General features: G+C 32.1%; 1 protein-coding gene across 2 annotated transcripts; it reads right to left on the reverse strand.

The window, feature by feature from the left end:
• Positions 1–3,001: 3,001 nt before the first annotated feature.
• LOC111478400 (katanin p60 ATPase-containing subunit A-like 2) lies at positions 3,002–9,113 on the reverse strand. Of its 2 annotated transcripts, none has more exons than XM_023122632.1 (11): positions 8,964–9,113; positions 8,416–8,583; positions 8,253–8,305; positions 7,668–7,733; positions 7,435–7,542; positions 6,575–6,641; positions 5,999–6,083; positions 5,462–5,622; positions 4,580–4,681; positions 3,762–4,005; positions 3,002–3,458 (listed from the first exon to the last, which is right to left on the reverse strand). In XM_023122632.1, the coding sequence occupies exons 1-11, from the start codon at positions 9,009–9,011 to the stop codon at positions 3,325–3,327; spliced, it is 1,236 nt and encodes a 411-aa protein (XP_022978400.1). In that variant the 5' UTR covers positions 9,012–9,113; the 3' UTR covers positions 3,002–3,324. The 2 variants fall into 2 exon arrangements, with proteins under 2 accessions (XP_022978400.1, XP_022978398.1); XM_023122630.1 differs by having other exon boundaries at positions 8,253–8,308.
• Between the last annotated feature and the right edge of the window lie 5,406 nt (positions 9,114–14,519).

A 14,519-nucleotide genomic window follows, 5' to 3' on the forward strand; every position in this document is an offset into this window, starting at 1 on the left:
TGTACTTAAAATAACATTAAAAATATTTCTCATATATTTGATGTAACGGTGATGTCGTTATACATATATTGTATCATCTTATTAAATAATTGGTCGGGATAAAAATGGGCGTAGACTATAAGGTATTAATTTTATTTTTAAAAAAAAACAATTAAAGTGTAAAGTTAAAAAATTTGATTTGTCAGTTTTTATTATCTTGAGCAGACAAATGGTCGGCCAAAGCTTTGTTTCTTTGGCAAACCCTAACCGTCAGCAAAGGGTTCATTTTGGGCATCTTTTTCTTTTCTCAATTTATATAAAAACCTCTCCTTTGTGAACACCCCATTACCAATTGGCTCAAAAAACACACAAAAAGGAACCCTTTTTTATTTCATGAATTTATTTATTTACCACTATGACAGAAGATTCCCAATAAAGATATTATTGTTTTTTTTTTTTTTTTTTTTGACGATGAAAAAGACATTCAAAAAAGGGAGCTTGTGAGAGGCTTTTCTTTTTTTAAAAAAAAGAAAAAAAATTGGATTTTCAAGTAGCTGATGAGTCATCCTAGTGGATTGTAGCGTCAGATTTTGGGGTCCCATTTTTACACAAATCAGCATGTGCTTCTGTGTACGTTTTGGAGAGAGAGAGAAAGATTCAGGCAATGCCAAATACAGTCATTGCCACCCCAACACGACCATCATTTTAACCTTTTGAATATTTAGCTCTAAATAAACCTTCCAATTTGATCGAAAGTTTTTAAGATTTTATCTACAAAAAGAGGTTTTAAAAAGAGATTCTACAGTATACTTACTTTGTTGAGTGAAGAGTAGTCACCAGTCATGATTTTTAACAAAAACATTTTAATTTGATCTAAATTTTTAGAATTTGTGGCCAACTAACCCTCCAGTGATAAAATTATTTTTTTAGACTCATTTTTTTCTTTTGATGATGAAAAGATAAAGAAAAGGAAACATTATGAATTAAATTAATGAAGATGTGTTTATGCGACGTTAATGATAGTTAAATAGAGGCATAGAGGTGGATATATGACGGTGTTGAACTAATAATTAAAGGTTTTTTTTAATTAATTAATTATTATTTTGAGTGGGGAGGGGAGGGGGTTTGCCTCCAATATCTTGAAACATAAAATATTATATACACTAACTGAAACTAGCAAAAGGGAAAAGGTTATTCATGATGACAAGGAAAAATCTTCCACTTTTTTTTATAAAAAAATTGTGTGTGTTTTCCAATATTATGCCGAAAATATAATAAAATTGAAATTTATTCTATTTTATGTTTTTCAATTTACTTTTCAACTAAAAAATAATTAGAGTTTTGAAATTCAAAATCTTATAATATCATTTTTATTATATTACCTATTCATGAGTCTCGTGTTATTATTCAAATTTGCTTTCGAAGTAGGTGGTGGCAATATAAAAAAAATTAATAATTTATTGGACAATCTTTTTCAAAAACAAGTTAAATTATTTTTAAATTTTATTTACGTTGAAATCAGAATTATTTGGACATAAAAAAAAAAAGAAATGTTACCGCTAAATCGATGATATATATATCGATCTAGCGGTAACATTTTTTTTTTTTAATAATGTATACCGTAAGTAGTTGTATTATACTTTATTTATAATCATTCTTTTATGTATAAATATATGGATTTCCAATATGATGATGCTTTGAGTATAATAAATCATGATTAGACGTTGCTTTCTTCTTTAATTATGCCTGTAATCGGCATAATTAGATGGAGAAAAAGTGATATTATCTTTCACAAAAGGAAGCTTGTAATCTAATCCTAATAGGTATTGCTGTTTACTTTTTACTATTTAAGTGTCATTTATAGCCTATTTAAGTTTTTTTTTAGTGCTTTTTTAAAGAAAATTATAAGAACACATATCTATTAAATACAAAATTAAAAGATTAAAGACAAAATTTAAAGTATAGAGACAAAAAAAAAAAAAAAAAAAATTAGGATATTTAAAAGAAATAAGGGGAAAAAATCAATTTATACACTAAACTTCGGGAGATATATAAATTAAAACATCAAACTAACATATTAAAGTCTAACCTTCCATAAATGAATTAATTTAAATTTTATGTTAGGATTCGGGTGAAAATTTATTTGTAACAATACAATCTCAAGCTCACCACTAATAAATATTGTCCGCTTTAGCCTGTTATATATCGTTGTCAATCTCATGATTTTAAAACACATCTACTAGAGAGAGGTTTTCACATTCTTAGAAGGAATGCTTCGTTCCCTTCTCCAACTGATGCGGGATCTCACAATCTACCCCATTGAGGGCCCAACGTCCTCATTGGCATACTGTTCGGTGTCCGATTTTAATACCATTTATAACCGCTCAAGCCCACCACTAACAGATATTGTATGTTTTAGTCCGTTATGTATCATCATCAAGCTCACCGTTTTAAAATGCGTTTGCTAGGGAGAAGTTTTCACACCCTTATAAGAAATGATTTGTTCTCTAGAGCTTATAAGAAATTATTCGTTCTCCTCTCTAGAGCACGTAAGATGTCACAAAATTAATGAAGGTAAATTAGAGAGAAAAATAGAAGTATATATTGGTACTAGCCCAAAAAAAGAAATCTTAAAAAGCACTACAATGAGCAACCAACACAAAATCACCCCACCTTGGAATAAAATACCCTAAAAATATAATTGCACAGCTAGCAGATTAGAGCTGATGTCCAAAAGCAGCGTCAGAAAGAACACACTCATACCTGGAAATCAAGAAACATCACAGCAGCAAGAGCATGAAGATGACAGAAATCGACAACTTCTTTGTACTTTAAGAAACTTAAATTTGTCATCACATTCCTCATCTTTTCTATCTTATTGTTATTGCTAAGACATGATCATGATAATGCTACTTGCTCATGCGTGCCTTTTATCCATCAATAATAGGTGTCTGTCAAATCTCACATCTATCCACAATAGATACTTGTCACATCAGTTCTGCATTTTGATTCGACAGAAATGTAAAACTCCCACATCTATCAGATATCAAGAACAATTTCATCAATAAAAAGTAGTTCATCATCAGTCTCACATCTACTAATTACTAAGCACAGCTTTCCACACTCAAGTCTCTGAGAATTCAATGATAATGAGACCTTGAACTGAGCACAGAATTTTATGGGGCCAAAGGTTGTTGATAAATTTAATCTACTATGGTACCAGTAAGTTATAAATTTTTGAGTGGAACACAATTCAATACTTTCTCTTGTAGCACAACACACCAAACAAGCATACACATATAAGAAGGCTGCTGAGAGGGATAAGTGGGGCACTTGTGTGTACCTTCAATGCCGTAATTGACTTCCATAGTCGGCATTGAACTTTTCATACCGGGGAGCATCCAAATGAGCAGATGGCCGCGTGTTTCGCAAGGCAATCTCTATGTCGGAGGCTGTGATTGGTCCAACTTTGGGCAACTCTGCGGTCATGAAGAGTTATTATGTTAGTTGTTTGCAGGATGGTACAGAGAAGAGAACTGATCAACCCATGTTCAAGACCATGGTGCTTAAATGTATTTCATTGGATTTTAATTTATAGATTACAGTGAGAATTCTGATAATCGAGATTGCAGGAGCCAAAGGCTTGGAAGGCTTCCTCCATAGATTCAAGGAGAATATCAAGGTTACTAGAGAAGTCTATAGAAGGGGACTTTTGAAAGAATAGATCCATGCAATGAACCGAATAAGAAAAAAAATAGCGATGCGTTTAAAATGTTCAATACCTTCTTCATGCACTACTCCCTGTTGTTCTTCGGGCAACTCTTTTTGCTGTTCCTCAAGTTGAGCCATTAAGCGGCGTAGTGGCTGCATAGCAGCCTCTTTGCACACTAATCGAATATCAGAACCTGAATAGCCTTCTGTTCTTTCCATCAATATATCATAAGGAAGTTCCTCAACTCCAGATTGAGGAATAAGTTCTTCAAACATAGCTTTTCTAGCTTCTGGTTCTGGCAGAGGCACAAGTATCTTTTATACAATGGTCAAAGGAGAATCACTTGGTGGATATAATCATTCAAATGCGGTTGATACTCATCAAGCTATCATGCAGATGGAAGTTCTAAGCCAAAATAAGTCTTAAATTAGAATATTGTAGCAGTTTCTGAATCAAAATCCTTTGATTCAAGTTACTGATTTTTTCCCCTAGATTCAAGCTCCTTTAAACAAGTTGTGGAATGTCGAAACATGCATAGAAAGAGGCAATATGATAATGGTTCTTTTCATAATGAAGCATATATGCAATTTTTGAGTTTGGAAAGAACATAGATAATCTCATTTTTTCGTTCAGGAGAAAAAACTCAAGACTTAAGTTCCAAAAGCAAAAATTTGTGGTGTAAAACTCTTCCCTTATGAGTAGCCATAAAATGACTTAAATTTTGAGGAATTGTGATATAATTGGCAGTGAGCAGAATTAACGACTTTTTTGGGGCTGTGACTCAAGAAGCGGTTGGTAATCAGTTCTATCATCGTAAAGACACTATAAGCTATTGACCACTGTTCTAATTATTCTATCAAAACAAAGACTGCAATGATAAGAGGATACTCTCTTTTCTAAACGACGAAGCATGGCTGCATCCAGTTCCCAGGGAAGATTCGTCGCTGCCAAAACGAAGACTAGTTCATCTGTCTGCATCAACCCATCCATCTGCAATCCAATCGGATAATCAATATTTGGATGGGTCACAATTAGATAGAAAAGACTAATGTGATTTCTAAACAGGTTGACTACACAGATTTCTGCAATAAGATGACTGGAATCTTGATATGCATTGGGAAACGATGATAAAAGATGCAAAAGAATTCCAAGACGGTTGGCTTACATAACAAATGGAAGCTACAGAGTTAACTTGTGATCATTTAAGTAATAGTATTTTAATAAAAAAACAAACAGCTAAGTTATCGTTCTTGAGCAAGAACCCAAACATGTGAAGGGTTCAAATATGAGCATGTGAACTGTACCAGCTCAAGTCACAGCTAGCAAACATTTTCCTTTTCGGATTTTTGTTTCTTCGGGGTTTCTCTCAAAGTTTTAAAATACGTCTTTTAAAGAGAGGTTTTCACACCCTTATAAGAAATGTTTCGTTCCCCTCTCCAATCGATGTGGGATCTTATAATCCACCCCCTTGAGGGCCGAGCGTCCTCGCTGGCACACCGCCCGGTAACCTGGCCCTGATACCATTTGTAACAGCCCAAATCCACCATTAACAGATATTATCCTCTTTGGGCTTTCCCTTCAAAGCTTCCCCTCAAGGTTTTAAAAAGTGTCCTCTAGGGAGATGTTTCTACACATTTATAAGAAATGTTTCATTCCTCTCTCCAACCGAAGTGTGATATCACATGAACCCTCTTTGAAAGAAGTATAACAATGGGTGATGCTACACAGAATAACTGCTTATGGTATTATTCTATTGAACAAAGATAGGACCTGGATGAGCAACTCTGTTTTCAGACGCCTACTAGCTTCATGTTCACTGCGTCCTTCACCACGATGACTAATAATTGCATCAATTTCATCTAGAAATATAGTAGATGGTGCATGATGCCTAGCAAGCTCAAATAAGACCTTGATAGATTTCTCCGAATCACCTATTAAAGAAATTGAAGCAGAGAAATTTATGAAACAAAGCAAGTGATTAAGAAAGAAGATCATCAGTTCAATTTCAGAAATTAATAGCAGAGCAATGAAATTTAATGACACCGCTCCTAAAAGAGAATGATGCTGGACCATTAATGAGACTTTGGTTTTACCATTTAAAAAAAAGCTATGGCCACGACAATGGCTAATCTTTATTTCCGAAGACTTGTAAGTACAGAATGTTGATAGTTTAAACACGTAAAAGAATATTATGTTTATTTGATTCAAAAAGAGACAGATCACGTGTTTCAAATTTTTTATTACAAGTTCAAATGTTGACTATACAAACTGAGAAAGAATGAAACATATTCATGGATGTACTCCTACCTCGCCACTTGCTCACCACAGATGATGCTGAAATATTGAAAAATGTTGTCTTGCACTCAGTTGCAACAGCTTTTGCAAGCATGGTCTGAATAATTAACATGAAAGGTTATCTAAATAAGGAAAACATAGACCATAAGACCTTCATTACAGCTCAATTAGCAATATACGAAAACTCCAAAAAAACTGATAAGGTGACCATAACAAAAAAATCTGAAAAAGTGACAAACACTGGAATACACTTTCTCTCAATTTTCTCAATCATCCTGGTGCAAGTGCCTTTACAAGAAATATCCAAAATTTCTCGAGGAATTACAAGGAAGGCTGTTTAAGCTTCCATTGCAGAATGCCAGAAAAATGATTTTACAAGCTAATTCACAAAGCTTGTATTAGATAATGATTCGCAGAAACATGGATTTCCTCAAAGCAATAACTTTATGGATAGTTTATTTGTGTTTATGGCAATTTATAAAGAAACAGATTTTTACAGAAATATCATCTCAATTGTACTAACAATGACTACAGCCGAATATTAGACTTAGCTTTTAAAACAAAATATTTCAACTAAAACCTACATACCTTTCCCGTTCCAGGAGGGCCAAAGAGGAGGATGCCTTTCCATGGAGATAGAAGACCCCGAAAATATCTATGAAGGAGATATGTGAGTTTAAGACTGGCTCACGAGACGATTTTAGTAGAAATGCAATACAGGCAAAAAAAAAAAAAAAAAAAAAGGTGTTGAAGATTGTTGGGAGTGAGTCCCAGCATTGGCTAATTTAGGGAATGATCATGAGTTTATAAGTAAAGGAATATATCTCCATTGGTATGAGGCATTTTGGGAAAGCCCAAAGAAAAGCCATGAGAGCTTATGCTCAAAGCAGACAACAATATCATACCACTGTGGAGAGTCGTGATTCCTAACAAAGGGTTAGGAATATATTTTTTGGTTCAACGTTACAACCAAGAAATTTATATCAACCATCAGTAGAGCAGTAAATAGGAAAGCCCAATGTCATAGTATCCCAACAACAGTCAGTTAAATCTATCATGACGGTCATAGGATAAATCTTGAAAAGAAATAGAAATGGTTTGCCAGACAAAATGATCATTCAAAAAACTTTACTTAGGTGGTAGCAGACATCAATTTAACCTCATTATTTTTAATACATGAACTTCATCTGATTAAATTTAATTTAGCCTAATGCAGTTCAGTTTAGTTTACTATATCTTTTGAATTGAAAAATAAAGAACATTATTTGAAATTCATCTTTAATACTAATTTTACTAGCACTTATATTATATATAATTATTTTCTTAGTTCAACAAATGGTTTTCTTTACAACAAATGTAAGGATGAGAATTTGAACCTTCAACCTCAAGTGAAAGAGTAGATGCTAAACTATGATCAAATAGTCCATAGTATTGAAAAGAAAACTCACTTGGGGTATTTTATTGGCATGACCACTGCTTCCTTAAGTAAGCATTTGGCCTGTTCTAAACCCTTGATGCTTTCCCACTTAATATCTGGATTTCCACGTATTATATCCCTGAATAAAGCAGTGTAGGACAGTAAGGAGGTCTGAAAATATAAGATAATGTATTGGCTAAGAAATCCATATGTTTTCAATCATTAAAGATAATCTCAATTGATGTATAGCACTTTGTCAGTTACCTAGCAATGCTTTCAGCTAAGTTGCGCATTTCTGCAGATTCCAATGGAGGAAGCAAAGGCTTCTGTCTGACAAGGTAAAAAATAATAATGATGATGATTAGGTACGCTACAAAAGCACAGGAAATAACTAATCCTTAAGACAAAAACTCATTTCAATTCAAATATGCAATTCTGGTATAATTTTGGTGTGAATGAGCATTTACTCAAGCTAATTCACAAAGTTTATTTGTGTTAAAGTACTAAAGATCTTCCCTGTGACTACACCTTGGAGGCTCACAACTTCTTTGTTCGACACTTGAGGATTCTATTGGCATAGCTAAATTAAGATAAGGGCATGACTTTGATACCACTAATTGGAAAAACAAACCTCCACAATTATATGATATTGTCCACTTTGAGCTTAAACTCTCATGTTTTTGCTTTTGATTCTTCCAAAGTGCCTCATACCAATAGAGATAGTGTCCCTTATTTACTCATGATCTTCCCCTTAATTAGCCACGTGGGACTCCAACAATCCTCGACACAACTAAGCTAATGGTGAAAAGAATAATATAACTGCTAAAGAAATTGTTAGAGACGACTCACACAGTCACCATATTACGGTTGGGCACAGCACCAGGTGCAGAACTTGAGCCACTCTGCTACAAAACAATTGACGAGGAAAATTTGATGGAATCAGCACTTTACCAACCCATGCATCCCAGATCAGTCAACTATTGTCACAACAGAAAAGTCATAAATGCATTACCTGCAATCGGAACTGCTCGTAGATGGCCAATTCAGGCCCATGCGCAGTTCCATTTGCCGCTGTGCCCAATGTACTCTCGTTTTTCAAAGCCGCATCAGAGGCCTCACCATTCCGGGACTTCGACTCCTTCTTTCTCCCAAATGTGGAATCATAGAACCTCTTGAAATCCTACAAGCAGAAGAACATTGAATTTACCAAAATTATACACTTCTAGCCGAAATTCAGATTCTACTCCAACCAAAAAAGAACAAAGAACAATACACTGCAGCGTTTGCACCACATGCCTGACACAAACCGATTAGAAGTGATCAAAAGCAAAATTAAAACCGATGAGGAAACTAGGGAAGGTAGAACAGCTTTGACTTCCTTTTTCTAAATTCAAGATTTCCTCAACCAAGGCACAAAGCCAGTCTAAACCTAAGGCTGAATTAAAAATTAAGCAAAATACAGCTCCTACAACCTCTGGATCAACACATTATTCACTGATTTCTGTCTTTTTCCTCCTAAGCCGCAAAACAAATTAGTTAAAAGAGAAAGGTATGCAATGCCTGGAACGTCCAACGAGTTGCAGCAGCAGCATCGTCCTCTCCGGCCATTACTGCAATTGATTCCGATAAGGTGAAAGAGGAGAGATTCGAATGCTGCAACAATGGAGGAACAGTCCCTCCCCTTCAACCCAACCCCGCGGCTTTTCTCACTTAAAAAGTAAACTGTAATTACGGTGGATTGTCGCGGTTTTTTTAGATAATTGTGGCGGTAAAAAAGAAGTTTACCTATGCAGTTATTAGACATACATTAAATTAAATGTTTAAATCATATTAAACATAAAATTAGTTCATTATTTTTAAATAAATCGGTTGGACTCAACCTTAGTAAATTGATGTCACAGGACAGACGAATGGTTGATTTCTTGTTAAATAATTTTTTCTTAACAAATAAATAAATATAGATTTTAGTTCACACTAACCAATAAGCGTTGATTAACAACTCAGAAACTCTTAACTTCCATTATAAATTATTAGGCCATTTTGTTGTCACAATTATTAAATTAATTTTTTAAATTATGAACTAATCAATAATGTGGCATTAAACAACTTAAATTGATTACTTAAATTATAATTATTGTTATTTAAATAAGAATCTAACCCTTATTTAAGAATTTAATATCGCTTCAATAAAATAATTTAGTAAATGTTATTTTATAATACAAATATACGAAATTCAACTGAGCTTTAAAACTTGTATTAAATATATTGAATAACGATAATAATAAATCATAAATTATGGCTATAGCTAATAACTAGTGTTAGACGAACACGACTCTCCACAATGGTATGATATTGTCCACTTTGAGCATAAGCTCTCATGGCTTTGCTTTGGGCTTCCCCAAAAGGCCTCATTCCAATGGAGTTAGTATTCCTCACTTATAAACCCATGATCATTCCCTAAATTAGCCGATGTGGGACTTTCATCATTCAACACCTCCCCTCGAACAAAGCACGCCTCCCCTTAATCGAGGCTCGACTCCTTTGGAGTCTTAGTCATTTTTGACTGCCTTCGTACCTTCGAGGAGGCTTGACTCCTTTTGGAGTCCTTTGTTCGACATTTAAGGATTTGTCAATCTATTGGCACGGCTAAGTTTAGGGCATGGCTCTGATACCATGTTAGACGAACACGACTCTCCACAATGGTATGATATTGTCCACTTTGAGCATAAGCTCTCATGGCTTTGCTTTGAGCTTCCCCAAAAGGCCTCATTCCAATGGAGTTAGTATTCCTCACTTATAAACCCATGATCATTCCCTAAATTAGCCGATGTGGGACTTTCATCATTCAACAACTAGACCTAATTAGTTCCATAAACACTCAATTAATTGGAGTTTGAACACAGTTTTGCAATTTTCTTATGGAAATATTTGTTCACAGCTTTTTAAAAACAACCTAATTTCAAAAAATTCAAAACAATAAACCCGAAGGCTACATTGGTCTGGCCGTGCGGCCCAAATGTGGAAGTTTTGGGCCTTCAATCATATATGACGGCCGAAGCGAGCATAGCCCAGATGCGATTTTTTGGGCCTTAATTTCATAGTTCATACGGCCCAGTATCAATTCGATGTGGAGCTAAGCTTATGTTCCTGAAAATGGTTAGCAACTGAAGCAAAAGTACCTCCAAGTTTACGAAACTGGCAGACAAAAGGGGCTGTTTGTTCGACTGCCATCAACTTCATGACCTCACAAAAATCAACAAAGTCAGCAATGGAATGTTTTTTTATTTTAGTTTAAGAAAAATTTATGTAATTAATGGGAGTTGGTGCAGAAATTTGCAAAAAGATTGTTCGCTAATTTCAACGTAAATTAAATATGATTTAATTATTTTAAATGATATTATAATTAAAAAGAATTAAATCATTATAAATTTAAGATTATGAACATCACATCGTTACATTTTTTAATATGGGAGACCAGATTCTATCTTTAAAAAGAAAAATAAGATTAAGGTTTGGTTACCTACTCCTTGGAAGATATCAAAACATGTGGATTTTTTGTCAAACATAGACAATATTCTATTATTGGTTGTGTTTGAAAACAACATTTTAGGTGTAAAAAGCTATCCTCAAAGATTTGGGAACCGTGTCTATAAGACCAAAATTAAATTTGTAGTCTTTAAAGGCCACTGTTAGCAGAAATTATCTGTTTTAGCTTGTTAAGTATCGTTGTGAGTCTCACGGTAGGAAGAAGTTTCTACACTCCTATAAAAAATATTTCGTTCCTTTCTCTAATTAATATGTGATTTTGCAAAATGAGCGTGGTAAATTTAATTCAAATTCTTGATTTTAACGTAACGATTTATGGGTTGATATTAACCCAAAAAAAAAAGGACAAATAAAATCGGGTCTTCGATGTGACGGTACTTTATTATTTTGTATGATAATGTCGCATTATAATTATTAGTATATAGAGAGTATTTTTGTATGTCACGTTGTGTAGATATGCTCATAAGCCATTTAAAGGAAACGCCCATACCATGCTTTGGATTCATGCCCTTTTTGAGTATGTGATGTTTGATGGTGTTTCTTTTGGTTTGGCTTTATTTAACGTCGGCATCCAACCATATAACCATCAATATATAGCGATAAATTATTTATTTTTATTGAAAATGTAAAATTTAGACGTGAATAATGCATTTAAAGAAGATAGAAATAGGTGAGGCAGAATTAGAGTACGGATATACAGAGCAAAAAAAGGATGCAATGAAAATGGTCAATAATTGTAAAACAACACAAAAATAGCAAGTGTACGTAAAAATGGGTACCATAAATGTCCAGATTTTTGTAAATTTTATACAACCAAACCAATCAGACATTGATGTGAAAGAAAAATATGTCGTGTTATTCCAATTTAATTTCCGCTTCTTCAACCCGGATGCCTTTTCCCATTTTATCTAAAATCTCATCCAAGTCTCTAACCCACATTTGAGAAGAAGGTTTAGAGAGCGAAGAAGGTTTAGAAAGCGAGATAAAGAGATTTTTGAAATAGAGTTTAAAAGTAAGGTTGATTAAGAGATTGAAAATAGTGCTGACCGTGACACCTTATACAATTGGAGACCAACAATCCTCCTTTAGAACAAAGTATAGTATAGGGCCTAAGAGCCTTCGAACAAAATACACTATTTGCTACACACTTGAGTCGTTTTGACTACGCTTTCAAGACTCGCAACTTATTTGTTCGATAATTGAGGATTATATCGACATGATTCAATTAAGGCATGATTCTAACGCTAGATTGTTGAAATAAAACTCTTTTGTGGGAAATACCTATACTTTTACGAAGACTAATCAAGATAAAATTATAAAACAAATTGTTATAATGCTACTACCATTTTTAAAAATATAAACTGAAGTACCTAGATATCTTAGGAATATTCTAAATGTAAATATATATATATATATATATATATATTTAAATTTTAATTTGATTCTACAAAATTAATTGATAATGAAATTGGTATTTAAATTTGATGTGACATTGTTTTTATTATTTTTTTCTTTTAGATTTTTGATTTGATGTTTTTTTTTTTTTTTTTTTTTTTTTTTTTTTTTTTTTTTTTTTTTTTTTTTTTTTTGGCGAAACGAATTTTAAATTAGATTTTGTGTATTGAAATTTGTCAACATTTACCCTTGTTATGTTGACACGTTGTGCCAGAGGAAAAAGAAAGTAAACTGATAAATAATATCGACGCGACGTTTAGTAAACAAAAAAAAAAAATATATATATATATATATATACAAACTCAAACGCGAGAGCTTTTTCTCCTCCTTTATAATTATTTTATTTTAGTTTAAAATTCATTAAAATTTGCCATAATAATAATATATTATACAAAAACCTCGTTCATATTTTTTAATAATTATTTATGAAAATTTAACGAAATTAAAAAAAAAATGATATAGTTTTCATATTTCAAACTCAAATTTGAATGAAATTATTTTAAGAATTTGAAAATTATTCTTAAATTTTTATTTGATTCGGTGGACTGAAAACCCTAATATTTTTTGTATGATATTTGGAGGTAGAGACAAGTTGCTTAAAAGGCTGTTTCTGAAGAACCAAGACGGTTCCCCCACACAAATAGATTGACCGAGAACAACACAGCCTATAATAAGAATTCACATGCACCAGTCTTGGTTTCTCTGTCGTCAAAGCCTGTCTTTTTCCCTTCCTTCTTTTATTCATTTTTCTTCCATAATAATAATAATAATAATAATAATAATAATAATATAATAATAATAATGTACAGAATTAAATCTTTCAACGACTCACCTTCTGCAAGTTACAAGAAAACAAAACCCCACATTACACATTTTATTATATATTTTTAAACCTAATTTTCATCCTATCAAAATTAAATGTTTTCTAAATTATTATTAAAATGATTTGGAAGTAGGAGAATGCTACAATTATAATTTGGCGCATTTAGGCGGAGAAAAATAATTATAGTCTTTTTTAAATGGTTACAAATAGTTGATGTTAAAGGTTTGCCTAAAAGCTGGTTTGGTTGTGGTTTTATTTATTTGAATAATTAAATTTCTTGCCATTTCTTCAAATTATCTACGTTTTCCTTTTAATTTCTTAAAGTTTTTATTTATTTATTTATTCCAAGTCTGTAAAAGTTATATCTAGAAATTATTTGTTTTATTCCTTTTCCGAAACACAGTAGAATTTATCCATTTAAAAAATAATAAATAAATAAATATATATATATTTTTAGTATTGAAAAGTTAGGTTGGATATGAGAAAAATAAATCTAAAAATTAGATTAACCAAATATAGAAATTAACAATAAATTTGTTTTTTTCTAAAAAAGAAAAAAACAATCAATATGTTTACCTTTGTTTTTTTAATTAATTAAGCTTAAACATTAATTCTACCTTATTTTGTTACGTATTTTATTTCTAACCTTTTTTTTAATTTAAACTAGTAAAATTATTTTTAGGAAAATCGAAATCATATTACTTAAATAAATTCGAAGGAACGACCTTTTTATAAAAAATAAAAAATAAATAAAAGCCAAATTATTGTCAACAGTCATGTCCTACCCTATTTTAGTTCAGATTGAAGGTAGAACAACATTGATCACAAGGTTTGGTAAGAATCGTAACTAAATTGGAGAGGACTAGGTTGTCTCCGACTCTCATACTTGGTTGTTATAATAGTGGTATTATTATTATTATTATTTTATTATTTTCGTTATTAATATTAATAACAATAAAACTGAACTTAATTAAAATAAATATATAAACTAAAATGTTAGAAAAAGTGAGGAATCCTCATTGTTCAAATAAAAAATACGATTTTTCATTTATTTGCAGATTGAACTAAGAGTCTGCCAACATATGTGAATATAAATATAACTTTATTATTAATTTTATTTTATGTTAGTTCATACACTTTCAAATATTTAAATTTTATATTTCTCGCCTCAATTTTCACTTAAACAAGTAGAGGAACTTTGAATACATGTATTGTTATATGTATTGGTATGTATTGTTATACCAATGTCGTATTAAATTATAAAATTATCTTATTTTAATTATATAACTAAA

This window comes from Cucurbita maxima, unplaced genomic scaffold, assembly GCF_002738345.1.
Source record: "Cucurbita maxima cultivar Rimu unplaced genomic scaffold, Cmax_1.0 Cma_Scf00004, whole genome shotgun sequence".
Taxonomy (NCBI): domain Eukaryota; kingdom Viridiplantae; phylum Streptophyta; class Magnoliopsida; order Cucurbitales; family Cucurbitaceae; genus Cucurbita; species Cucurbita maxima.